This window comes from Lolium rigidum, chromosome 4 (assembly GCF_022539505.1).
Source record: "Lolium rigidum isolate FL_2022 chromosome 4, APGP_CSIRO_Lrig_0.1, whole genome shotgun sequence".
Classification (NCBI taxonomy): Eukaryota; Viridiplantae; Streptophyta; class Magnoliopsida; order Poales; family Poaceae; genus Lolium; species Lolium rigidum.
Window position 1 is genome coordinate 161,446,973 of NC_061511.1, and position 27,899 is coordinate 161,474,871.

Consider the following 27,899-nt stretch of genomic DNA (forward strand, 5'->3'; position numbering starts at 1 on the left):
CAGACGAGGAGTCCGACGACGACTTTCTCACGGAGGCTGCGCTGATCATCCACCAGCATAATGTCTCGCAGATCCCCGTGTACCGGGGGTCCTTGCCGGGGCGCGCGGCCGCCTTGGACCGTAAAAGAGAGCGCGGCCACGACCAGCTCTTCAACGACTACTTCCACCACAAGGCATTGTTCACGCCGGCAATGTTTCACCGTCTTTTTCGGATGTCCAGACCGTTGTTCACCCGGATAATGGATGGCGTCAAGGTCTACGGCAACTACTTCTACGCCAAAGTGGATGCAATTGGCAAGGTAGGCCTCTCTTCGTACTAGAAATGCACGGCAGCGATTAGGACGCTCTCATATGATATGCTGGTGATTTCGTAGATGAGTACACGCGCATGAGTGAGTCGACCTGCTTGGGAGCGATGTACAGGTTCTGCAGAGTAGTGATCGGTGCGTTCGGAGAACAATATCTCCGGCAACCTAATGCAGAGGACACAACTCCTCTTTTGTCGATCAACGCTTCCAGGGGGTTTCCTGGGATGCTTGGCAGCATAGACTGCATGACATAGGCATCCCCAATGGGCCTACCGAAGAAGGTACCCGGGGTTTACTGAAGGCCCACGACCCGAAGGATAAGAAGATTCGGAAGCCCAAGATATTATTAAGGAAAGCTAGAGTTGTAATAGGAGGCATTATTTGTAATCTTGCGGGACGGGTTAGAAACCCTCCCGGACTCTGAAAACTTATGTATCACGAATCCCTCGGCTCCGCCTCCTATATAAGGGGGGGTCGAGGGACAAAGAAAGGATCGAATCATTGTTTTCACAAACCCTAGCTTTTACATCATCGAGTACTTTTCGGCTGAAACCTTCGAGATCTACTTGCCCTCTACATCCAACGAAACCCTAGTCTACTACTCGTAGGCATTGACAAGTTAATACCTTGTCAATTGGCGCCGTCTGTGGGATTTAGAGGCGACAAGGAGCTGATCTCGATGGCACGTTCAAGATCGTCGACTTCATCAACTGCAAGCAACGCTTTGGACAGAGGTAAACAGATCGAAACTGGTCTAGTCGATTTTGTTCCTCACCCGCCCTCCCGTTTGGATGCATATGCGTATCTGGAGGAGCCCATGGAGATGACGTTTGGAAAATTCCACTTCCGCGTCGAGAAAGAAGGAGCGTATCGTCTCGAAGTTCCGATCTCGTCGGGATTATCGGCGGTCAATCCCAATTTTTCAAGCTCAGCATCATCCATCGAGTCAGGCGACGAGGAGATTTCGTCGCCACGCTTCATCAGCACCAAGGCAAGCGAAAAACTCGCCAAGATCTTCAGCGGCATGTCCTTCGAGTCATCCGCGGACTCCTATATAAGCGATGACTCGAGTAGCATCGACAGCTTCGACTTCATCGACAAATCCATCACTGTTGGAAAGGTCTTCACCAATCTCTATGATGGTGTCACCCAACCCAGCAAGGTTCAGAATCCAAAATATCATCAGATTTACGCCATTGGAGAAGCAAGTCGCAATCAGGAGGAGACATCAGAGGCTTTCGACGAATTGGGAAATCCATATGTCGATCCCTCTGACCTAAGGCGAGGTTTGGGCAATAAATATGTCGGGCCTACACCACGTATTAGGGTTCAACTCCCACAATCAGCGTGGGATAGAGCCGCAAGAGCTATGGATGGTTCAGAACCAATGGCGACAACTGCTACGACTGAAGAATTACAAGCCTACCAATATAGGCTCGCTCGAGCTGGAAGAGAATTGGAAAAATAGACAGCTGCTCTGAACAGAAGAAAGGAGGCAGCTTCCGCATCAAGCAGGCGAAGAGCGGAGTTAAGTCGACAATCAGGAACTTCGGGAGATAGTCACAGGGAAGCTCGAAGGAGAGCAAGATCTCGGCTGCAAAATATACCTGAAGCTGAAAGAGAGACTTTAATTCAAAATCTCGATATGTCTTTTATGTCAATCGACACGAGGGGGAACATCATTCCAAAAACACCGGAAGCAGGATACATGGCAACGCAAGCTTTCATCCTGGCGTCCAGGCCACCTCTCGGGGATCCAAGAGAAGCGTTGTATAACATGGCCATGGCAGGATGTGGAGCCATGGGAGCAGCGTTCGCAGCCACACCTCCCGAAGGAACCGTAAGACAAAATAGCCCGAGACCTGCGGCAGCAGTGCAAGATCCACCGAGAGCAAGTGGAGTCAGAGATACGGCGACTCAGGCCAGGGTAGATAGAGCGCGACAAGATAGAAGAGAACATCGGCAGTCACCAGAACTTGCTGAAGAGGATATGTGTGGACTCCCGTGTTTTACGCGACGGGTCCGAAAAACTCGAGTCCCATCAGGATTCAAGTTACCCGATAGCTTCAAGAAATTTGATGGCCTGCAAGATCCCGAGGATTGGTTAGTCGACTACCTCGACACAGTAAAATTGATAGGTGGAACCAGAGCAACAGTCATGCAGAGCATTCAAATACACCTGAGCGGAGCCGCAAGATCATGGATAAAGAAGCTTCCCCCAGGATCCATCGACAACTGGGATAGTTTTGAGGACGTGTTTGTCAAGAACTTCCGATCAACCTGCAAAAAGCCTGCGACACTAGAGGAGTTGAGATCATGTCGACAAAAGCATGATGAATCAATGAGGAAGTACATTCAAAGGTGGAACATCATCAAAAACTCGGCAGAAAATATATCTGACGAGAGAGCGATATATGCATTTGTTGCAGGAGTTCGACGAGGAGATTTTGTGGAGGACTTAGGAAGAACCAACCCAAGGACAATATCAGCATTAATGGAAATAGCAAACAGATGGGCAGATGGCGAGGATGCTGTACATAATAAACGACACAGGTCACCGGAGGAGGACCGCGGTTGAAATTTTCAAAATAGACGACGATTTTCTCGACAATTTTCGAGTTACGATGCACCTGGCCAAATCTCGGCTGGATTTCGAGCAAGCGCTGGTGGAAACAATAGAGATGATTATCAAAGGAGCAACGAGCAGCGAGGCGACAATAGAGATGACTCCCGAAATAACGAGGCCAAATAATGGACCTAGGTTTCGGAGACCTTTCGTGTCCCCTGAGGAGATGATGAACGGGCCATGCCAGATGCACTTTTATCTCGACAACAATGGAAAGAGACAGTCAGGACACCTGCAAAAGGATTGCCGAAATTTTCAGGCAATGCTTAGGTGGGCAGGGCATGCCAATGCCCAGGCAACAAATAGAAACCCGCAAGGGCCCATGAGTGAGATTAACTTGCCACCTCCTCCCGCAATTACGGACGAAAATCGACACCAGCTCAGAATAGCGGCAGCACCAGCGCCACCACCTTACGTTGATCCCAACTCCAATGGAGCGATCTCGATGATTCAGAAAGGCAGGCCATCCAATAGAGCTCAGAAAGTAATCTCGCGACAGGTGTTCATGGCAGAGAAGATGCCTCCACCAACGATTGAGTACCTCAATTGGTCAGGGCAAGACATTGGCTTCACAATAGCGGACCATCCGCAGCAAGTTCCTCGACCAGGGCAGTCAGCACTTATCCTACCAGCAGTAATCGCGGGATTCGACGTATCGTGAGTATTCATAGATGGAGGCAACAGCTTAAACCTTATGTATGCAGATACATTAAGGAAGATGAACATATCTCTAGCAAATCTGAAGCCAACCGATACGCGTTTCCATGGAATTACACCGGAGAAGCCAAGTTATCCATTGGGGAAGATCAATCTCGATGTTCAGTTCGGGACCCGAGAAAACTACAGGATAGAGAGGCTGGAGTTTGAAGTCGTAGATTTCCCATCATAGTACCACGCTTTGTTGGGGCGCCCAACATATGCCAGGTTTATGGCGGTACCACATTATACATACTTGTTGTGGAGGTTACCTGGACCTAAGGGACCAATTACAGTCAAAGAAAGCTTTGCGCTAGCCGATAAATGTGACAAGGATTTTCATCGACTGTCAGAAACTTTCGGGATGCAAGCAGAATACATGGACTCAAGGCTTACGACTGATTATGATGTGTTACCAGATGTAGGGAGGCCTAACAAGGAGCCAACCTTTAACACTGCAAAGGATTCCAAGGAGGTGCAGATTCACCCGACAGATCCGAAGAAGACGACGTCCATCGCGACAGACATGGACCTCGCATAGGAAAGCGCGCTCGTCAAGTTCCTCCGTGAGCACTGGAAAATCTTCGCATGGTGTCCAGCTGACATGCCAGGAGTACCCAGAGAACTTGCCGAGCACCACCTAAACTTGGATCCACTAGCGAGACCAATAAAACAACCTTTGCGACGTTTTCGAGCCAAACCGCAAAGCTATGTCTGTCGGAGATTGATCGGCCGAGAGAAGCTGGTTTCATAAAGGAGCTGCATACGGAGGCCACGTGGGTCGCAAACCCGAGTATTGGTCCCGAAGAAAAACACTAAAGTCCTTCGCATGTGTGTCGACTTTACGTGTCTCAACAAACATTGTCCAAAGGATCACTTTCCCCTCCGAGGATCGATCAAATTATCGACTCCACGGCAGGATGTGAACGTCTTTCCTTCCTGGATGCTTACTCTGGTTATAACCGAGATCAGATTGAAAAGAAGAGGATGAGGTCAAAACAGCATTTATCACACCTTATGGCGTGTTTTGCTATCGAACAATGCCTTTTGGCCCGAAAAACGCGGGAGCAACGTACCGAGAGGATGATGCGAAGTGCCTAGCAACACAGATTGGGAAAAATGTACAAGTGTACATCGACGACGTCGTCATAACATCAAAAAAGGGGGACACACTAATCGAGGACTTGAAGGAAACTTTCAACAATCTCGACAAGTTTTGTCTCAAGCTGAACCCGACGAAGTGTTCTTTCGGCGTCCCCGCAGGAGAACCTCTTGGGTTCTTAGTTTCAGCAAGAGGGATTGAAGCAAATCCCGAAAAAATCCAAGCCATCGTAACGATGCGGAAGCCAACAAAGTTGAAAGAAATACAACAGCTAACTAGGCGAGTCGCAGCTTTAAGCAGATTCATCGCCAGTTTAGGAGAAAAGGCGTTACCGTTTTACGCCTTAATCAAACAAGGAGAGAAGTTCCAGTGGAACGAAAATGCAGATAGAGCCTTCGAGGATCTTAAACGCACAATCTCGACACCACCAATCTTGGTGGCGCCTAAAGAGAAGGAACCCCTCCTGTTATATATCGCGGATACACCCCAAGTGGTCAGCACGGCACTCGTTGTTGAAAGAGAAGAAGAAGGAAAACTTCATGGAGTGCAGAGGCCGGTATATTTCATCAGTGAAGTTCTATCGCCTTCAAAACAGCGGTACCCGCAGTACCAGAAACTAGCATATGGAGTGTTTACCACCGCAAGAAAACTGCGGCACTATTTTTCGGCGCATCCGATAATAGTGGTCAATGAGGCGCCTTTATCCAATATACTAAACAATCCAGAAGCTACAGGTCGTGTCTCCCTTTGGGGAATAGAACTTTCTCCTCGGGACATCACGTATGAAAAAAGAAAAGCAATAAAGTCGCAAATTTTGCCAGATTTCATCGCAGAATGGATGGAGTTGCAAAATACAGGACCCCCGGATCTATCGAGAACCTGGACTATGAACTTTTATGGGTCCAAAAGGTTAGAGGGAGCTGGAGCAGGCGTGATACTCATATCACCTGAAGGCAATAAATTAAAGTATGTCTTACGGATGACGTTGCCAAACGCGTCTAACAATGAGGCAGAATATGAAGCTCTTATACACGGATGAAGATGGCGAAAGCTTGTGGTGCAACTCGACTAAAAATCTTTGGCGACTCACAATTGGTGGCCCAGCAAGTCATGAACCAATGTGATGCAGTCAATGATAGCATGGTGGCATACAAAGAAGTGTACAACGAGCTCGAGAAATTATTTGATGGATGCGAGGTAAATCATATCAGCAGACTGAGCAACGATGAAGCCGATGTTCTTGCAAATATCGGGTCGCAGTGCCTCGCAATTCCACCAGGTGTGTTCTATGAGGAAATAACAGAGAGATCTACAAAGCCGAAGAAACCAAAGAAGAAGGAGAAAGAGGAGAAATCCTCAGGGGCTGCAAAAGAAACACTAGAAGAAGAAGAGGAGCAGGATCTAGTATTGATGGTACAAATACCATGGATGCAAGCGTACATATCATACATCCTAAGGAAAGCAATACCTGACGATCCAGTTGAAGCAAGGCGAATTATTAGACGGTCCAAAGCCTTTACAGTGGTCAAAGGGGAGCTGTACAAACGCAGTATTTCGGGTGTGTTACAGCGATGCGTAACACCCGAAGAAGGAAGGATAATCTTGAAGGACGTACACGAGGGAATATGTGGTCATCACGCGAGCAGTCGAGCTATTGCCGCCAAGGTTTTTCGAGCTGGATTTTACTGGTTGACAACAATCGAGGATGCAAAGGAGATAGTACGAACTTGTGACGCGTGCCAGAGACTTGCCGCGAAACCTCATTCTCCGGCAGCAGAGCTGATGCCAATACCATTGTCCTGGCCCTTTGCTCAATGGGGCCTCGATATGGTGGGGAAGTTACATAAAGCTTCGCCGGGAGGATACGAGTATATGCTCGTCGCTGTCGACAAATTTACCAAGTGGATAGATGCCAAGCCGATAAATTCACCAGACGCAGCATCTGCAATAAAGTTTGTGAAAAGGATTGTTTTTCGGTTTGGAGTACCTCACAACATTGTCACGGACAACGGCAGTAACTTTACATCCAAGGAATTCAAGGCATACTGTGCAGAGGTAGGCATCAAATTGCACTTCGCGTCAGTCGCACATCCACAAACCAACGGCCAAGTCGAGAAAGCCAATGATATCATCTGCAATGGTATCAAGAAGCGCTTGTTAGGACCATTGGAAAAAACTCGACACACCTGGCCAGAGGAACTGCCGAGTGTATTGTGGAGTATTCGAACAACACCAAATACGGCGACACAGGAAACTCCGTTTTTTCTGGTCCATGGAGCTGAGGCAGTATTGCCAATAGAGATAGAGCATGATTCTCCAAGAGTTACGGAGTATGATGAAGAAGTTTCTAGAAAGGCATTGGAAGACGATGTCGATGCATTGGATGAGGCCAGAGACGAAGTACTATCACGGGTCACCAAGTATCAGCAAGACTTGAAAAACTATCATAGTCGACGTTTGAGACAAAGGTCCTTTCAGGTGGGAGATCTAGTTCTACGACTCAATCAACAGAGTACTGAAAAACTCGAATCACCATGGCTTGCCCTTACATCGTCACGGAAGTCATCGAAGGAGGAGCATACATGATCAAGGATAAGAAGTCAGGGGTTCCCGAGAAAAACCCCTGGAACGTGGCACAGCTAAGGCGTTTTTACGCTTAGTGTCGAAATATAGTCCTCCTTGTAAAAATACAATGTACTCAAACGCCCGCGAGTTTTCAGACGCACTCTTTCCTTTTTCGGGGCACCGAGTGGGGCCGGAAAAGGTTTTTGATGAGGCGGGCTCGCGGTGCTGCAATATAATAAAGATAGTCAAGATATATATCTTTTTCTTCAACAGGCTCGGGGGCTTGTGCTCAAGATTTACAATATATATTACCGAAAATATTTCGTCTGGGTGCAAAAACACCTCGCAAAATAAACGAAGATACAAAATAGCGATCAACAACAAGGCCCGGGGGATCGTACCCGCAAATATAGCATATTCAATATAATTTAGTTGCCTTGGTTTAAAACCTCGCATACACAACAAAGAAATTTACCACCGAAAACACTCGGGGGCTTGATGAAGAAAAATAGAAACATTTATTGACTTTACAATATAGAATATGTTTACAACATACAAGAGGCAATTCCTGAGAAAACTCAACGAATTCAAAGAAAAAGAAAGTCAATTGCGGCCTAGTATATTATCTATGGTCATCCGATTTACAGTACGAGTACTGTGCTCAGCATAGCTGCCCTTCACAAAGAACTCAGCGTCCATCCGAAGAAGTTCATCCATCATATCTTCTGCTACAGGAGTCACATGATCATCTATTTTGCCAACATCCCTTTTCCTTTTCGCCATCTTGGCCAAGCACTTGGTAACAATTTGACTCATGTCAAACTTGGGATAGCAGATTTTGATCATCATCATAGCAAACCTGGCGCTAGCAGATAGTTGGGCCCGAAAAAATCCATGGATTTGAGGAGCATCCCGAAATTTCTCCATCAAACCAAGAAGAGTGCCGGGCGCCTCGTTGCGAGGAAACATCGTCTTGTAAACCAGGGACAATGTTCTAGTGCAGAAATCAAGGAACTCGCGAACCTGACAGGCGCGGTCTTGAAACCTGACAATCTGTCGGGTCCGCTCTGGAGTGGCCCAGAACAGAGAACCATGGTCAAGAGAAAGGTTAACAAGAAGATTTGTCCTTGCGTTTACCCTTTCATCTTCGGCAGCAGCGTCGAGAAAGGAACCTATTTGGCGACGGCACAGGAATTTCAAAAAAAGGATACAGCAGGAAGACAGAAGAAGTTTTGATTTGAAAAAGCATACCTGACATATCCACACTGGCTTCATTCATCAATTCGAGCATAAAATTCTCTCGAGTGGTTGCCTTTTCAGCTTCAGAAACGGCGGCTTCCTTGGCAGCTATGGCTTCTTGAGCTTGTTGAAGTGCAATTTTTTCTTCTTCGGATGCCTTACGAGATTGCCCCATCATCACAAGTGTTTGCTTCTTCACATACTGAAGCTGTTGACGAAGTTCTTCCAAGTCTTGCGGTAAATTCTTACTCGAGGAATCTTCACCAAGTTCAGTATTAACAAGCGCTTTCTTCGAGCGAGAAGAAGTAGGCAAAATATCGGAAGGAGCAGGAGTTGGAGTATAGTTATCAAATATCAACTGAAAACAAAAGGTTCGACATCAATCATCAAGCAAAATAGAATTCCATTGATTTTCAGAATATTTACAAGGCATTACAATGGAGGACACCCTAACGAGCTAGTGGGATAAGTGTCGCCAAAAGCTACTTTGGCGACAACATCAAAAGGAAGAAAGAAAAAGAAAAACGAAGGAAAGACAGGGTGGTCTACTTGACCTCCGGCTTAGATGAGCTGGGAGCAGGAGTTGGCTTGCATCCGAGGTAGGCAAGGATTTTCTTCGCATTAGGCCTGGCAGCCTTGATCAAGGATTGCCACCTCTTCGTTTCCATTGTTATTGTGTCGCCAACTTTCGTCCAGTCGACATCTTGTTGGCTGTCAGCAACCAAGGCGATAGTGCCCTCGACGCCAACTTTCAAACCTTCTTGGCGAAGTTTGAGCCCAAGATCTTCTTGGGAGTTGAAGTGCTTGGCAAGTTTTGTGAAAATCTTGGGCTCCTATGTCTTCGGGAAGAAATAAGGGAAAAGACGCGACAGGCCTGCTCTGGCTTTAGCAAGGCCTTCGCGTGCTTCCTCTGCATGAAATTCAAGAAGGGAAAGCTCGTCAAGCAGCTGATCGCCTTCAGGACACTCCAAGTCAAAATCCTGATGACTTTTCCCTACAAAGAAGCAAAAGGAAGATCGTCAAAAATTGCGCAAGGATAAAATTAGACAACCCGAAGAAGTAGCAAAGGATTAAGGACTTACTGACAAAACGTCGACTTTGCGATTGCAAGCGACTGAGGATTTCAGCTTCTCGAATAGTTTGCTCGGATATGTTGTCGCTTAAGGCAGTTTCCGCCTCATGAAGCCTTTTTCGAAAGTCTTCGACAGCGGCGGTATCAGCTTCAGCTTTCTTGCGAGCTGCCTCGCTTTGCTCTAACTTAACAACAAGAGCGTCAGCGCGTTGGAGGGCTTCGGCAAGAGTTTCTGGAAAAAATAAACAACGGAAAATGTCACGACAAAACAATAAAGGAGTAAAAACAGCAGATAGGGCAAGGAAAAATAGTACCTTCAAGTTTATTCGCATGATCACGGTACCCAACGACTTGGGTACCGAGGCGAATAAATTCCTTCATCACAGACTAAAGAGAAAACAAAAGAAAAAAAGAAAAGTCAATGTAGGAAGGAAAAGTTCGACAGAACTTATGCAAGAAACAAAGGGGAATCGATAAATATAGAAATGTTCGGAAAAAGAATGGAGAAAAACTTACATCATCCAATGACGGAGTCGTGGAACTACCAGCCAGCAGGAAAGGTTCCTTGGATGCTTCTACCCTAGCTCTCTTTGGCGAAGAGGCTCGGGGGCTGGCAATCGGAGTAGGATGCTCTTCATCTCGTTGAGTAGGCGAAGTTTCATCCCCATGAGCTTCAGAAATAACTAAAGTACAAGACGTACTCGTTCGAGCAGTCGCGTCAATAGGTTGAATTTCATCGTCATCATCACTACAAAAACGCGACAAGACAGTAAGAAAATATAGTCGAAGCAATCAATGGCAAACAATAAACAGCGACAAGAACTTACGAGCTGATAAGAGCATCGGTATAAGGGTCGAAAGTTGTCCTTTTTTCAGTAGGAGCAACCTCTTCGGCAGGAGGTGTGCCGGCCTTGGAAGGGCCGGAGTCGACTGTTTCCTCCCTTTTTCTCTTGTTCTTGGGAGAAACAGCTGGGGGAGGAGACTGTGCTGATCCGGTAGCCTCGGAGTCAACTTCCTTTTCAGAGGATACCGCAGATTTTCGAGAACCTGCGGCTTCACTCTCAGGGCGAGAAGTACCCTGGTTGTCATCGGTGCAACGGCCCGTTCTTCGACTTCTCCACCTTCAGGAAGGGGAGGAAGAGAAACAAGATCTGGATGGTTCTACAAAAAGAAGAATGTCGACAAGAAAGTTATGCAAAAGATGTCAACAGAAATAAGTACTCGAGAAAAATAGTTCATACAAAAATTACCTCAGGGAGCGCGTTGGTGGCGCTATACGGATTTACGCGACAAGACGAGGGGACAGGATCTTTCTTGTTGAGGGAGGAGATTTTTTGGACAAGTTTTTCTAAATCCTTGACCGACAAATCCACCGACAAGCGATCCACATCTTTATCGCCAGCATACTTCCAGAGGAGATTTTTGCGAGCATGCAGAGGCTGCACTCTAATCCTAAGGAAATAAGCAGTGATTTGGATACCCGACAGTTCTTGCCCTCGGGTATTTTGGAGTTGGTGGATGCGTGTCATCAAGGCTTCTGTCGCCGCTTTTTCTTCGTCGGTAGCCTCTGCATCCTAGGAACGACGGCGACAGATTTTCTCGGTGCCATCAAAAGGAGGGATGTTGTCTTCAACAGAGCCATGATTCTCCTCATGAATATACAACCACTTTTTGCGCCACCCTTGTACCGAGTCGGGAATTTGACGTCAAAGTACTCGACGTCGTGGCGGACGCGGATGACAACGCCGCCAATGTTGTAGGAAACATTGGGAGAGCCATTACGGCGACAGAAGAAAATGCGTTTCCATAGAGCCCGGTTAGGCTGGACTCCAAGGAAAGCTTCGCAAGCGTGATGAAGATTGAGATATGGAGGATGGAGTTGGGAGTAAGATGATGCAGTTGCAGTCCATACATAAAAAGCAACCCCCGTAAGAAATTGTGAATGGGGGCGGAAAGACCACGGATGAGGTGGTCGACGAAACTGACCCGATATTCCATTGGAGGGGTTGGGTAGCTTTCTTCGCTGGGGAAGCGAAGCGCGCCTTCCTTCTTGCTGATCCCCAGTTTCTTCAGTAGATTGATGTCCTGAGGGGAGATTTTGGATCTTTCCCACTCCATATTCCCCAGATCTTCGGTCGTCATCTTAGACTCGGGCGTGTTGTGTCTAGTGAGCCTGCGCGGTGGCATCAACAATGGCGCAGGAGTACAGTGCGAGCGTGGTGGAGCTCCAAGAACTATGGGGCGCAAGGGAGAATTTTGCAGAGGAGAAGCAGAGGTGCGGCGCGAGCGAAAGGACTAGAGGAGGAAGACGATGCCTTTATATAGAGGTGCGGTGAATCTACGCGCCGTTGGATTGAGAGATTGTGGGACAGATGGTGTACACGTGGACAAGGGGTAAAAAGTAATTTCATACAGACGAGAAAGCACAGGAGCTACAGTACGTGCGCCGGGAAAGCGGAGGACGTGTGTCCCCCACTTGCACGACGTGTCACTACGATGCGTAATTTGGGCCCGCAAGACAGTGAGAGAGAAGTTCTCGTGTTTTCCCGATAAAGTGATTGTAGCTATTGTCAGCAATGATGTCACCTTGGCAAGAGAAAATCTCGGCTACAAAGGATCGTAAAAATAGCGACAGCAGAAGATTGTTGATTATTTCGAGAGCCTTTGATCAAATACAAGTTTTTGCCCAAATGCTCGGGGGCTACTTTGGGAAAAAGAAAAAATATGAGTATGGAAAAATAGAAAAGGCGAGAGCCTATGCCCAAATGCAAGCATTTGTCCATAGCCTCGGGGGCTACTCCCATCGGGAGCGCTGTTCGCGCACCCGATAGATATAAAAGTTCGAGAAAGAATGACAATATAGCGACATGAGGTACTAGAGTGTTGAGCCTACAACCAAGCACTAGTCCTTGGCTGTAGCCTCGGGGGCTACTCCCATCGAGAACGCTGTTCGCGTGCCCGATGAAATTATAAAAAAAAAGAGAAAAGAAAGGAGAAAGAAAGAAAGAAAGAAGAAGTGCGTATATTTCGAGTTATACAAATAACTCTACATATACTCCCATCGGGAAGGCAAATAAGTCATCCGTTGACTCAATAAAATGTGCTATTCCAGCAGCCGAAAAAACACTCGACAATATATTCTCAGAGCGCCAAAGTAGCGAATAATCTCTGAATGCCGCAAAACTTTGCGAAGGTAAGACCCCAGATCCGTTCTGAGCGGCGTGGCGCCGTCTCTGACGTCGGTTTGCTACTTTTTCCGTATCAACGAGATACGAAGAAAAATCCTAACGGACGCGTTAGGTACCCGACAAAATATGACCGGGACTCGACGGAATGGTAAGATCTTAAGCGGCACCTGTCGAAGTTTACACCGGTATCCCGAGATCATGTCCAGGGACGTGATCTTGAAGTAGGTTTTTGCGGATTGCCACTAGAGCGGTTAACTAGTACCCGATCCGTCGACTCGAACTAGCCCCAACTACCATTATCCCTGTGCAATATATAATTTCATATTCAAGGATATATGATAAAGTTCGAGTTATTGAACAAATATAAAGTTGAAGATTTTCCCTGTCTCGCGATTCAAGCAAAATCTCGGGAGCTATCGACATAGGCATCCCCAATGGGCCTGCCGAAGAAGGTACCCGGGGTTTACTGAAGGCCCACGACCCGAAGGATAAGAAGATTCGGAAGCTCAAGATATTATTAAGGAAAGCTAGAGTTGTAATAGGAGGCATTACTTGTAATCTTGCGGGATGGGTTAGAAACACTCCCGGACTCTGAAAACTTGTGTATCACGAATCCCTCGGCTCCGCCTCCTATATAAGGGGGGGTCGAGGGACAAAGAAAGGATCAAATCATTGTTTTCACAAACCCTAGCTTTTACATCGTCGAGTACTTTTCGGCTGAAACCTTCGAGATCTACTTGCCCTCTACATCCAACGAAACCCTAGTCTACTACTCGTAGGCATTGACAAGTTAATACCTTGTCACTTCATGCACTGGGAGTGGAAGAACTGCCCCTTTGGTTGGCAGGGGCGTACAGCGGCCATTCTGAGGGGTGCACAGTGATTCTTGAAGCTGTTGCTTCACATGACACATGGATTTGGCACCCATTCTTCGGAATGGCTGGCTCGCACAATGACATCAATGTGCTGCAGCGCTCTCCGGTGTTTGATAGGCTAGCGTACGGTCAGTTCCCGATGTGGATTTTGAGATCAATGGCCACCATTACAAAAAGGGGTACTACCTTGCTGATGGTATCTATCCACCTTGGGCTACACTCGTGAAGACAATCCGACCTCCCAACTTAGAGAAGGAGGCAAGGTTTTCCAAAGAGCAAGAGGCAGCCCGAAAAGATGTCGAGCGGGCGTTTTGCATCCTCCAAGCTCGTTGGGCTATCGTCAGACACCCTGATAGAGCATGGAGTGTGCAAACTCTATGGGAGGTGATGACCGCTTGTGTAATCATGCATAACATGATTGTTGAGGTAGAGCGGGTTGATTCACTGTTTGATAATGAGTGGGATGGCCAGGGAGAGTTGGTTACTCCTCAAGGTGGTCCGACATCATTCCAAGATATCCTCCATGTGCACCACAAAATTCGGGATCTAGCTGTACACAACCAGCTCCAGGCTGATTTGGTGGAGCACATGTGGCAGCATGTTGGCAACAATGCTGCAAACAACAATGAAGGAAATCCCGAAGAAAACAATGCCTAAAGCTTTTATATCGTTTTTACATTTTTTAAATAATACTTTGGATAATAAACTTATGTAATAAATCTTGAGCATTTAAACTCATTTATATATTTTTTATGCTTTTATAGTGAATTTAGAAGCAAATATCAACTTCTATGATGCCGCGACCCAAATCTACCGTGTTGGGCGCATCGCACGACCCAAATGGACACGCGGACACGGGGCTCTGTCCGCGTGTCCGCGCAGCCACCCAAACCGTCCAGCGCATTCGTTTGGGTCGCAGCGTTGGAGATGCCCTAACAGCTGGAGAGGAGCCCACATATTGGGAAGTGGTGTCGGAGGTAGGAGATGCTGCAGCACCTCGGGAAGTAGGGCGGTGCCCAAGCAGAGCAGAAAATCAGATCGATAGATCGATAGAGCACTGCCTGTGACGGGACCGTATCCTTTGCTATCGATGGCCACGAAGGAGTACCGAAGCTTCGCTGCGGGCGTTGGTGGGAGGTGGTAGGTGACCCAGGCCGGGGGCGCGCGATGGTTAAGCTTCCCTCTGCGTTATTGCCGGGAATGGCTCGCAGCAGCGGTGGCCCAGGGTCCTCTGCAGCGTTGTCCTTGCCGGTCACGCGAGCGGTGAGCAGGCCAACACCGGCGGCCGTTCCCAGCTCAGAGCGCGTCAATGGCGGCGGCGCAGATGCCGTCCAAGGTCGGGGAAAGGAGCCTTTTCCTTCCCTAAAACTAAAACTGGGGTTTTAAGCCTGAATCCAAACCCAATACCGGTGTATCCGCATATGTGTATACACTAGCAAAAGTGCCCGTGCGTTGCATCGGGATAAACAAAAACTCAAATGCTTCATGAAATTAGTTCAACAATTACCTTTTTGGAAAAACCTTGTCATCACTTAAATTTTGGTTGAAACTCGATTGAATCCCGTGTTTACTGCCACCGATTTTACAGATCTTATATTTTAACCCTCTAGGAATTGCGATATAGGAAATCCCAACATAATGGTGTTGAGACTGTTTGTTTTAATTTTTAAATTGTCGTCTTTTGTCACTTGTTATCTGAAGAATTGAAACATATTTTAAATTATTATTTGTCCATAACATATGCACTACTTTGATACTATATATACTGAAAAAGAGCATTATAATATGTTAAATAAAAATTCAGATTATGGCCACGGTCCAAATTGCATGGCCTTTCAATGCAGCAGAGTTGCAGACCATTGTTGTATACTCTACAATTTAACTCCAGTTTTCTTTTTGTTCTTGCCCGTAGAAAGTCATATCCTCCTCCTGCTGGGCAGCAGCAACGTAGACGTGTAGATCGAGCCACGATCTGGATGGGAGAAACGACTGGTCGCTAGGGCGGACAGGCTTCACGACGCGGAACAACCAAATCAAACCCGCCTATCTCATCGAACAGGCAGCAGGGGAAAGAAAACTCCCAAATCGAACCCGCCCCTTCGTGGGAAGCCTCCCCTTCAATCGAGGACGACCGCGGCCTAATCTGGACATCTAGGATGTGCAGCCGAGCAGCGCATAACAGGGCAACTGCGGGATCACGCCATAGACCAGGTGAGGTCGGGGAGGGGGAGGTGGCGCTCGGGTACCTTCGTTGGCGACGAAGCCCTGGTGCGAGGGCGGCACCGTAGACCTTGGGCGTTCACTCGTGCGTCGGAGGCACGAAAGGGTCACGCCCAAATCCCAAATCTCATGACCCGAAATACAGTATATTGGCATCTTCTACTCCATCGAGGTGGATTGCGAGAGATTTCCTCGGACGGAGAAAATACGGACGGTCACCGGGACAGGAAATTTGGTGTACATGGGTGCCAGTGCTCCCTCCACTTTTAGTTTTTTGAAAATTTTAAAATCTCACTCTTTTATGTTTTCAAAAATTGTGGCGTTAAATATGTGGATAGATATGTTCACGAGAAGTGTATGCAAAAAAATCCCGGTAAAAAATACTTTAAATTTTCGGAAATACAAAAAAAACAAATTTCTGACAAAAGGATACACTATTTTAATACTAATTTACTTCCATTAACTATCAGAAATTTGTCTTTTTTATATTGTTCAAAATACAAAGTATTTTTAACGGGATTTTTTTGCATACACCCCACCCGTATATATCAATCTATATATTTAACGTCATAATTTTTTGAGACCTAGAAATTTGAGATTTTAAAATTTTCAAAAATCTAAAAGTGAGGAGAGCACTGGTGCCCATGTACCAAAGACACTTTCCGCGGTCACCGATGAAAATAAGGCTTATGTTGTCTTGGAGGGCGCCATCGCCGAAGCCCGTCGTTTCTGCTCGCCGTCGAAGCTCAGGCGAGCGCCCCGATTGTCCTCGTGGAGCTCAGTTCCGATCCTCCTCGTCCTTATTGTCGCTGTCCATGGAGAGTTGCGGCGAATCGACTACAGTCTTGAGGGACTAGCGAGGCGACGTTGTTGAACGGGTTTTGAGCCCTCGCAATACAATCGTTAGTTATTTGAAGACTGGTTTGATCGTGTTGTAATGTAGACTCCGCTGCAGCCCTTGTATGCACCGCTCGATTGTGTTGGAGCCGGACTCCGTTGCGGCCTGGCCTGCACCGACGACGAAACAAAGACGAACGCATCTCCACACGCACGGGAATTAAGAGAACCTAAATTATGTATTTTTTTCACTTTTTTTTTTCGATAAATTATGTATTTTTTTCACTTACGGGTGGCAGGGTGGGTAATGTATACCGTTTGTAAGGGTAGTTTTAAGCTGAACGAAAATCTCGCAAAAAATCTTATTTCCTTTATTATTAGGTATAGATAACATCTAAACAATCAAGTCCCAACTTTGATTTCACACCTCCAAAACCGTTAAAGCTCCACGAATCAAATCCCAACAGACGGTGATCGACAGGCCAGTAATCGGAAGCTGCTGGAAAGGCCCCTTCCGATATCTAAATTCAGGCAGGTTCAGATTTCATTTCGCAACAGAATAGTAAACGCATGGAAATGGCGAGCGACATGGTTGTGTACTAGACTAGTAGTAAGGGCATCTCCAGCGGCGCGACGTGAGCGACCGTTTGCGTCCGTTTTGACCGAAAATGCGTCTGGTACCCTCTCCAGCGGCGCGACGCAAAGTGACCGGGCCGTCCGCGGAGACGCAAACCTGACCCAAATATGCGCCAGGTTTGCGTCTCTGCGGACGCTTGGCGGACGCGCAAAGTGTCCGCTCGCCTCTCCACCGGGCCCACCTGGCAGCGAGTCTGCACCGAGGGCACCGCTTCGGCGGTCGGCGCTTCCGCGTCCGCGCCGCAGCCTTCGCCATCAATGGCGTGGCTGCGCTGTTCACGCGCGCGCACCGGCGGGCGGCGGCCGGGCTTCGCGCCGCCTTCAATGGCATCGTATCCCGCGCGCGGCCGCCCTTAAAAGTCCACCGGCCGCGTCGCTCCTTCGCGCACACCACACCTCCACTCGCACCACCACCGCCGCAGCGCCATGGGGAAGAAAAACGACTTCGAGGCCTCCGGCAGCGGCACCAAGAAAAACCCGCTCCCCGTCACGGTGGGGAGGCTCATGCACGGCAAATGGATGTCGTGCGACGACGCCTGGTCCGGCGTGCAGCTGCCTGGCGGCTGGCGGCTCAGCTGCCGCCGGGTCACGGGTGCCCATCCCTCCAGTACCTGCGCATGAGCCTGATCGGACGGCGGAGATCCGGCGCTGGAGGCGGTATCTGCCGGCGGACCTCCGCGCCGATCCGGCGTACGCCATCGACTCGGAGCTTTGGCGTACGTACCTGTCCACGGAGACGGACATGAGACGAAGGATAGGCTTCATGGGCGACAGGGATTATCCCTTCGGCCCTGCACCGCCGGCTCGTCGTCAGCAGGTGCCGACGCGACGTCAGCAGACGCAGCACAACAACGCCCACGACCGCGAGGACGACGACGACGACGACGAAGCCTAAGCCGCGTACGACGATGAAGACGACTACGTCGAGGCGCTCACGTACCATAGCGAGGAGGTGAAGGACGACAGCGACGTTCGTCGCTGTCGTCTTCCACGAATGGCAGCAGGCCATGGCGGAGGGCCGGAACTTCGACTTCCCGGAGAACATGACGGACGACGAGATGGCGAAGGTCGCCGTCCTCGTCTCCGAGTACGACGCCCCTGTGCAGCCGCCGCTGCCCCGCTACGCCACCGCCGTCATGCCGTCGGGCCTGTCGGCGGATGAAGCACTTCGACAGGCGCTCCTGGAGTCGGCGACGCCTCCTCCACCGCCGCCACAGCCTTATGTCTGGGCGTGTCCACCGCCGCCACAACCGCAGCACTGGGCGCCTCAACCGCCGCCACAGCCGCAGGCCTGGGCGCCTCCACCGCCGCCATAGCCGCAGCACTGGGCGCCTCCACCGCCGCCACGGCCGCAGTACTGGGCGCCTCCACCGCCGCCACAGCCGCAGCACTGGGCGCCTCCACCGCCGCCACAGCCGCAACCTCCTCAACCTCGAGCACCGGTGGCGGCGCGCCCGGCGTACGCTCCCCCGGATGGCAACTGGCCTTGGGTCATACCGGAGCTCATCGTGCTCGACAGCGACGAGGAGCAGCACAGCGACGAGGAGCAGTAGGCGTTTAGGTTTATTTTTTATGTTTTAAGTATGTAAATTATGTTTCATGTTTAAAAAAAATGATTCGTCCTAAAAAAATGTGTCGTGCCGCTGGAGCCACCCCCGGCGCAAACGGAGCGCGGTCGATTTCGACCAAAAAGACCGACGCAAACGAACGCGCGCGGACGCTAAAATGCATCGCGCCGCTGGAGATGCCTGATAGCCCGAGCAGCACATTCAACACTCCCTTGGAAAGAGCTACGAATAAGCAACTTTTGAGATCCAAAAAGGAAGAAAGACAAGTGGGGTGATCGATGATGGTGGAGGAGCGACGAAAGAGACGGATGTGTCAAGGTGAAGCCGCTGCCTTGGAGAGTGGGATTCGGCGGTTGATGCATGAGTCCAGTCACAAAACACACGCTTGCAGATACACATGCAACTACCATGCTGCAATGGCCAGCCAGCCTTTGCACCATCTTTTCTCCCCTAAGATAGTGTTTGCGATGAGGAAAAGATGGCGTAGGGCTGTTAAGCCCAGGCCGCGGCTAGTCGACTAGCATGCAACGCCAATGGGGCAATGAGTTGGGCATGTTGTAGTCTTGTAGGCAAAGGAGGTGTCCGGGAAAGAAGGGTAGTTTTTAGTCTGCTTTTCTACATTATTTACCTCCTGCACGCTCTGATTACAGGCTAACAGCCAGCAAATGTCCTGGTGTGAATGGCAATTGAGAGATGAAAATTGGAAATGAGGAAAGATAGATAAATCTATAGCTATCACCATCAGACTATTTTTATAAAGTGAATCTATAATTTAGCATTAGGAGCTCTTTTTTTTGCGAGAAAAAAGGTTATACTAATGCATCGTTCCTTACAGAAAGATCCAGAAACATAAGAAAATTACACATAAGTCCTCCAGATCCCGACCACGTCGGCAGCTAGAACGACCTGGTGGGGCGCCGCTGCCAGTACTCCACTCGATGCCTTGGATGGGAGGAAGCCCCTCTGCAGCTGGGAAGTCGCCGGACTACCAGATTCGAAGATCCGACGCCCTAGACCATCATTGTCGCCGCGATGCATCGCCATACAACCTTCTTCTCCAACTTCGACAACTGGATCCGCCGTCACTCGGGATCCGGCGAGGCCTTGACACGCCAAACAGATCCAAGGATCTGCGGGTGTGACGAAGGCGGACGCTCCGTCGCAACGCTCCAAGGAGCGCCACCATCAGAGGGGACGACCTCCGCCGCAAAAGGCCTCTCTGACCGCACCACCGCCTCCAGGCCGCCGCCAACATGCCAGCCTACAAATACTACGCTATGTACACGCCGTGAATCGGGGATCCCCCGATCCTCCCGCCGCCGGAGCAGCAGATGGAGGGTAAGGAATCCGTTGATTTCAACGATGGCGAGGTGGATTGGGAGGGGGAGCGCACAAAATCGCCTCTCTCTACTGTAGCGGGAGAGAGGAGACGTCCAAGGCTCGTCTATTAGGAGCTTGTTTTAATTATAAGGATAACAAAATTGGTCGTAAAATGGAATCACAAATTTCCAGTTCCCCACAAATCTCCTACTGGCTACAATAAAAGTGAAGTTACTACTCACTCATGCCCATTTTGTATTGTGCATAATTTTCCTTGCAAGTCAAACTGTGCAAAACTTTGATCAAGAATATAGATTATAATACAAAGATCTACCATGTTAAATGCATATAATATGAAAATATATTTCATAACAATTCTAAAATTATTATTATTATGTTGTATATGTTTATATTTTGAGCTCTTTTACGGTGATTGGCATGGAACTTTGGTTCCGTCTAATTAAATTTTGGTTCCGTCTAATATAATTTTTCGTGACCGTTGATTAAATCTGTGATTAATTTTCTGTAACTTCTATATTGATACGATGCCGTAGAAGAGCTCTGGAATGGACGATCAGTGTTACAAAAAAAAAAAAAAATCTGAATCAAATCGGAGGATTGTGAGATGAGCACATCTCGGTAGAAAACCACGAGCGCCCGCCGCCGCCGCTACGCAGCCGCTGCCCCACCGACGCCGCCGCCCCGCAGCCAACGCCGCCGCCACGCAGCCGCCGCCCCGCAGCCAACGCCGCCGCCACGCAGCCGCCGCCCCGCAGACGCCGCCGCCCCGCAGCCAACGCCGCCGCCGCCCCGCAGCCGTTGCCGCTGCCACGCAGCCGCTGCCACGCAGCCGCCGCCCCGCAGCCGACGCCCCGCCGACGCCGACGCCCCGCCGACGGACGCCCCGCAGCCGACGCCGCCGCCCCTCCCCCCGTCGCGAGTCGCCGCCCCGTCGGCCCGTCGCGGGGACTCACGGTCCCGACCTCTCCGTCGCCGCCGCGACTCGCCGCCCGTCGGCCCGCCTGCCTTCAGGTATGCAGCACTTTACTAAAGTAAGCAAATCCCATTTTCTACGCGCTGCATTATTCAGCACTTCACTAACGAAACAAAATATCTATGGTAATCATGAGAGAACCTGAATACATACATTATTCAGTGACGATCTTATTCAGAGTTTGCACTTTGTTCGGTCAAGTACATGTGTTGTTCTTGTAGATGGACTTTTAAACTTGTTTCCTTTTAATTTTGCAACGGGAAGATCACTACGGTTAGGTACACAATGAGGATAGAAGCAGTAATTCAATCCTTTTTTCTCAAGGACAAAACATGCATATTTTCTTTAATAAACTCACATGCCTGCAGGAAGGATGCAAAGTAGATATCAGGCTTAGGAATTCAAGATTAGTAGATTACTAATGAAGAGTACTTTTCAATGCTGCCATATCAAGAAATTTGGGCCAAATGTAGGCATTCAGTTGGATGCACTGCCTGACCGGTGACTCCACCTATGTCTGTCCTGGAAGAATGAACAATCCAAACAACTGATAGTATATACTTGTTTTATAATTGGTTTGAACCAAATAACAACATATTTTATTGTAAAACCTAAAAACATAAATTTCTCTGTTCGATTCCTCAAGATATACCTTTAAGGTCTGGGCAAAAAAGAAAATTAGAAACCAATAACTGAAGAGGATTTATACGAAGGGAGAACCATTACCAAATACTTGGCCTCGGATGCTTGAACATATTTACCAGCTTGTTCATTGTAAAAATTTCAGAGGGTTCATTGGTGCCCACCTCGCTGTTTCTTGCTTTCCTGCAATGGGGAGGGAGGACCCACTTCGTTCTCGCCCTTCTCCAGCAAATCCCTGAGGTGAGATGCTTGACAACTGCAAGAACCGACGGCTGTTGCAAAATTGCAGTGCTATTTCGTGCCCAAAGAGAAACCTATGAATAATTTCATCGCTCTTATATTTCAGTTCTGTGGAGTTTGGCTGATAGGTTTAGTCTGCTGTGCCCAATTGCAGGTTCAGGGCAGTCCGTGTGTGTTCATAACGTTTATGTCTTCCTGCTCCTATCTGTTATCGTCTAAATACTGCTAGATCATACTTTGTGAAACATTGATAACGTTTATGTCTTGCTGCTCCTATCTGGTTGTGTTTTGGGTACTTTTTATATTGGTGTGTCAGTATCTATTTTTTTGTTTAGAGGTCTGCTTCCATTTTAAAACGTCCATCCTAACTGCAGCATCTGAGACCTGATTTGAAACTGAAACCTAGACAGGCCAAAGCTGAGCGGCAGAATATTGTTCTGGTTGCTCTGAGTTAGTAAGCTAATCCCTAATCATATATTGAGGATGGACCAATGTCTTCGAAAAAAGGTGACGACTGCTGAAAGTGATTGGGACATTTTTCATTTATGTGTCCAACTGTCCCTCGACACAATTTTCGTTCTCCGAATCTGAGAACTTAATGAACTGCATAATCTGAAGATGCACTATATATTGCCATTTATCATGGATTGTGTATGTGTATCTGACAAATCGTAAATTAATACTTTGCGCAGTCTGCTTCAACGCCAATTTTATTTGACTGAATTGACGTGTCCCTATGTCTGCAGTAATATTATCTGAACTCAATCATCTTGTAGTGGTTTCTCAGGTGTACTATGTTGATTGAATTTCACATGGCCCGTAAATAATTCCTCTTGATCTGTGTTATGCTACCTACATTTAACTGAAGTGAGAACTAAAAAAGGAGATATGTGAGAACTGTTGATTTGTATTTTACCCATTGATCCTTACTTGCTAGTATCACTGCATACATGAGGGTAACTGATGCAGTATTGTTCTTCCACAAGTAATATGTCATATAAAATCGACATATCCCTCACGTATGGACTTGAAATGTGTTAATTATACTTGCCATTTGCAACTTAGTACATTCTATTACTTCCACTTTTGATATACTTGTGATTTATGAATTTGCTCAAATGTACTTTCCTTTGTGTCGCAGGCCTTTGATGAGGCTATATCAGAGCTGGACAGCCTGGGTCTGACAAGACTTGCTGCATCTAGTACTATTTTGCTGAAATTGAGTGGTCTTGTTCATGTTTGGCTGAAGTACCTGTTTATCGTGATGGTTTGCTTCATTTCCTCGGGCAGTCTCAAAACGGCCTATTTGCGGTTCTTCGGAACGTTGGAGCCGCCTAATCCGATTGGGAGTAGTTAATTTAAAAATAATGCATGCAAAAAAAATGATGTATGCAAAAAAATGATACAACACGTTCAAGATTGGCAATATACCAAATGTACAAGTTCCAACTTCATTACAAGGCATTGTTATTGTTTCACCATACGGGCTTATGATTTGTCTGTTTATCAGTAATGTGGTAAGCATAGTAAGCTATCTGCTGCTATACATTACCTTAGATCAACCACATGCACCTGCCCTCTTACATACTGTAAACATGTGTAGTTCATATACGCCACCTTCAGCTGTACAAATAAAATAGCGGCAACAGCAGCTAAAAAGAAGAATCCTCCTATTTTCGTCTCAAAAAGCTATCGCAAGTGATCAACACTAACATACTTGACAAATACAATGAAATGTGTCGATTGATGATACTGTCTGGATTTAGACATCAGGACAATCCTTCTCTAAACTAGGAGTTGCAGTCAGGCGTCTCACGAGTTCATCTCATAAAATTGGCAGCAACAGTGACACAATTTGTTGTTATTTAGCTCCTCCCCTCTCCGGCCTCGACGAAAATCACCGCCGCTGCTTCTCCCCTCCTCCGCCGCCCCGACCGAGCGCTTCCCGCCGTCTCCTCCGCCGCCCCGATCGAGCCCCGCCACCGCTTCTCCCAGACGCCGCAGCCGCCGCACCTCCCCTCTCCGGCCTCGACGAACATCACCGCCGCTGCTCCTCCCCTCCTCCGCTGCCCCGACCGAGCGCTTCCCGCCGCCCCTCCGCCACCCCGACCGAGCTTCCCCTCCGTCGCGGGTATCTCCGGGACAGGCCGGTCCGTCGGCTTCCTCTCCCCTCCGACGGATGGCCGCCGTCCCGTCCCCTCCGTCGCGGCCTCGTGGGGATCACCGGGACAGGCCAGCCGGCGCCTGGTCCTCCCCTCCGTCGGATGGCCTGGGGAGAACCGACGATGCCGTCCCCTCTGTCGCGGGGATCGCCGGACTCGGCGTCGGGCTCGCGCAGAACATCCTGCAGCGCGGAGACGACGACGCGGCGTACGCGCTGGTGGTGTCGACGGAGATCTTCACCTCCGACTACTACTCCGGGGACGAGCGCGCGATGCTGCTGCAGAACTGCCTGTTCCGGATGGGCGCGTCGGCGGTGCTGCTGTCCACGTCCCGCTCCCACGCGCGGTACCGCCTGGCCCGGGCCGGACTCCGTCGCCGTCACCTGCGTCGCGGGGATTTGGGAGTGAGAGACGAGCGTGAGTGAGTGAGAGAGTAGGAGAGATGAGTGGATCGGTGATTCGGTGGACTGATTTTGGACTAGGAAGAGATAAATAAGATGGCAGATTTAAGATACGTGAACATACGTTGAATTATTTATTGCTTTAAGATTTGTGTACACTAATCAGATGCTTCGGCCATTCAAACGGACGTTTGTTTTTTATAATGTTGGTAAATTATATTTGAGGTTCCGGTCCCACAAATTTTGGTTCCGGTCCCGCGGTTCCGGTTCCGTCAATTTGGTTCCGTCTAATTATCACCGTTAGATCGGGGCAGATGAACGGTTATTAAAAATGCCAATCACCCTAAAACTTGTATTATATTTTTATCAATATAGATGATTAAACTTTTTCAAGTTTGACTATAACCAAAGCTTATATGCAACATATTTTGGGTAGGAGGGAGTACTAGTGCAAGAGATAATTGAAGGCAGAAGGGGTGAAAGGGAGAATCTGCTTCAATTTGCGGGACTAGCATAACGTGCAAATAAAATAAAATAAGATAGTCCACGAACTTTGTATCTCCATTGTCCTGCTCCCTAAATAAAAGTCAAACCCTTGCAATTGATCTTTTGAAGTATTGCACAAGCCGTCACGAATCAGTTCTTGGTAGTGACGGAGTGTGCTCTTAACTCTTAAGCAATGTCATCCATCTGAAGCAGCAGCTATGGGGCAGGGCATAAATAATGACAACATTGCCCAGTGTTCTCTGGTTGATCTTTTACGTCAACTGCAGATTCTATGTCTATGCTAAAGATTTGCACCCATTGTTATTTTCAGAAAGACATAAGTAAGGATATGCCACAAAATCCAAACCGAATTCTAAAATTCCTAGCTCAAGTTGAGGCATGACTACCACTCTATCAGCGAAAAACTGTTTGTGAGCTGAAACGGCGTACGTGTGTGTAAAATTAGATGCAATGCTTACCAATTGATGTCTAAAAGGAACCAGGTTAGCTGGTATCCGCATCACCAAGCTCAATTTAAGCTGTAAGCTCACAATATTAGATTTTTTTTTTTCAAAATGGGAAATATCACCACAGCTTCTCCATCCAAGTGATGCACGTGGCTTTTTTATTAGATTATTCACAACACCTTACAACCACCTCGTTAAACCTACAGAGGGATGAAGGGGGTGACAATTCACCAACTCACATCATCCAAAAAATCAAAAGCCTTCCCAGGCCGCCGAATAGCAGATGAGAAGCACATCCAGTCAAGCAGACTCTCAGCGCACGCCAACGCACACGCCATAAAAGTTGCTACCACCGTCTTTCTCGAATTCATCTTCAAGAGAGATCATCGCATTGAACATGCCAGGCCTGCCATCGATGCTGCCACGGCGCCAGACGAGTCCACCATCCTGCGCGCGTCCATCACACTGCATCCGTCTTCGAGACACCAGTGCACCATGCCGCGGTGACTCGACGACACCGACACAGCAAAAGCACACCGCTCCACCTCAGCACCACCACCATCCATTGTCTGCTCCAAAAACGATGCCCCCAACAGGTAGAACGGCGTTAAGCGCCGCCATCATCTGATCCGGGTGACCCGGGTCTAGGGTTTCCCCTGGAGCAGCCCATGCGAAGAACGCAGACTGCAGAGACAATACCTTCAACAAGGTAACGACGAACAACGCTGCCTTCATCAGCCATGACCGAAGTCCGGGCCGGCTTTCACCGGCAGCTGCGCCTCACCATCAGGAGCTAGGCGACGGATCGCGAGATCCGCCAAGGCTAGCCAAACAACTAGCCGATCTCCTCCGGCGAAAGAGAAGACCACCACCGCGGTGCCACGGTCAGCAACACCGGACGCCCGCCACCCACCACCAGGTCGACACCGTCACAGCCATCCAGGGCCGCCGCCCTTGGTGACGTGGTCCCAGACCTGGAGGAGGAGCAGCACGAGATCCGCCCCCATCACCGCCCGCCTGGCGAGGCCGAGGAGAGAAAGGGAGGAGAGGGCTGCGCCGCTAGCGCCAGGTGCCGGGGCCATCCCCAGCGCGGAGGCGTGCCTCCATACCGCCACCCCAGGGGACCGTGCGCAGATCCCCGCCGCCCCCATCACCGGCTGCGCCAGGCTTCGCCGGCGGCAGCCTCAGGGGACGGCGAGGAGAGGGGAGAGGGGTGGGGAAGGCGGCGGGGGGTTAGGGTTCCGCCCCTGAGTCGCCTAGAGGAGACGACCCGGGTGGCGTGCTTACAATATTAGATGCATGCTCTCCATAAATATTAGCTTTACCACGTTCTGATTTAACTTGAATATATCCTAGTACAAAACTTTATCAAGGGAAAACAGATATAACCTTCATTAAATGTCACAAAGTTTAATGCTAAAAAGGAATATTGTCGATGATCAATTTAATGGACTCTCAAGCTTGACATGTGCAAGAAAGGAGAAAGAACCGGGAACCAACATGACAAGAAATCATTAGTCTACAGGGGAATCGAAGATCTTGCCCACAAAACCTTCCTTGCTAACAATATTTACGTGCCCTCAAAGAACTTCATCCACTGAAGTTATTTTCCGAAATCGCAAGTAAAGATATGCCGAAGTCCAAACCGCAGACCGAAGTCCTAGATCAAGTTGGTGACAGGGTTACGATCCATCGGAAAAAAATTGTGAGCTGAGACAGCGGAAGCGTGAAATTGGATGCACTACTTATCGATTGATGTCTAAAAGAATCACTTACAAAAATCAATTGATGTCTGAATCACTCACCTTGTTACTTTAGCTGGTATTTGCGCTCCAAGTTCAGTCCAAGCTATAGACAAACACCGGTAGAAAAACGGTCTTTGGTCGCGGTTCGCAACTGCCATTAGTCGCGATTGCGCAACCGCGACCAATTAAGCGCGACTAAAGGCTCCCCCTTTAGTCGCGGTTTCTTACGAACCGCGACTAAAGGCACGTCCACGTGGCCGCCAGCAGTCCATCGGGGCGGAGGACCTTTAGTCGCGGTTCTCCTGGCCAATCGCGACTAAAGGCCGCCGCAGGTTTAGGGTTTTAGCCCCCCCCCCTAAACCTGGTTTCTTTTTAATTTGTATTGTTTTATTTCTTTTGTGTTTTATTTTAATTTTGAAGGAGTTTCACATATTCTACGGTACTACATACATGCATATGAATGTACAATTGCAAACAAATTTGAAATTAGAACCAAAAAGAATTCAAGAG

General features: G+C 48.5%; 1 protein-coding gene across 1 annotated transcript; it reads left to right on the top strand.

Moving 5' to 3' along the window:
- The first annotated feature begins 239 nt into the window (after positions 1-239).
- Positions 240-23,538, top strand: LOC124647719. Its single transcript, XM_047187609.1, has 5 exons — positions 240-299; positions 424-443; positions 21,103-21,284; positions 22,034-22,128; positions 23,270-23,538. Exons 1-5 carry the CDS (start codon positions 240-242, stop codon positions 23,483-23,485), a joined length of 573 nt encoding a protein of 190 aa, XP_047043565.1. The 3' UTR covers positions 23,486-23,538.
- The last annotated feature ends 4,361 nt before the right edge of the window (positions 23,539-27,899 follow it).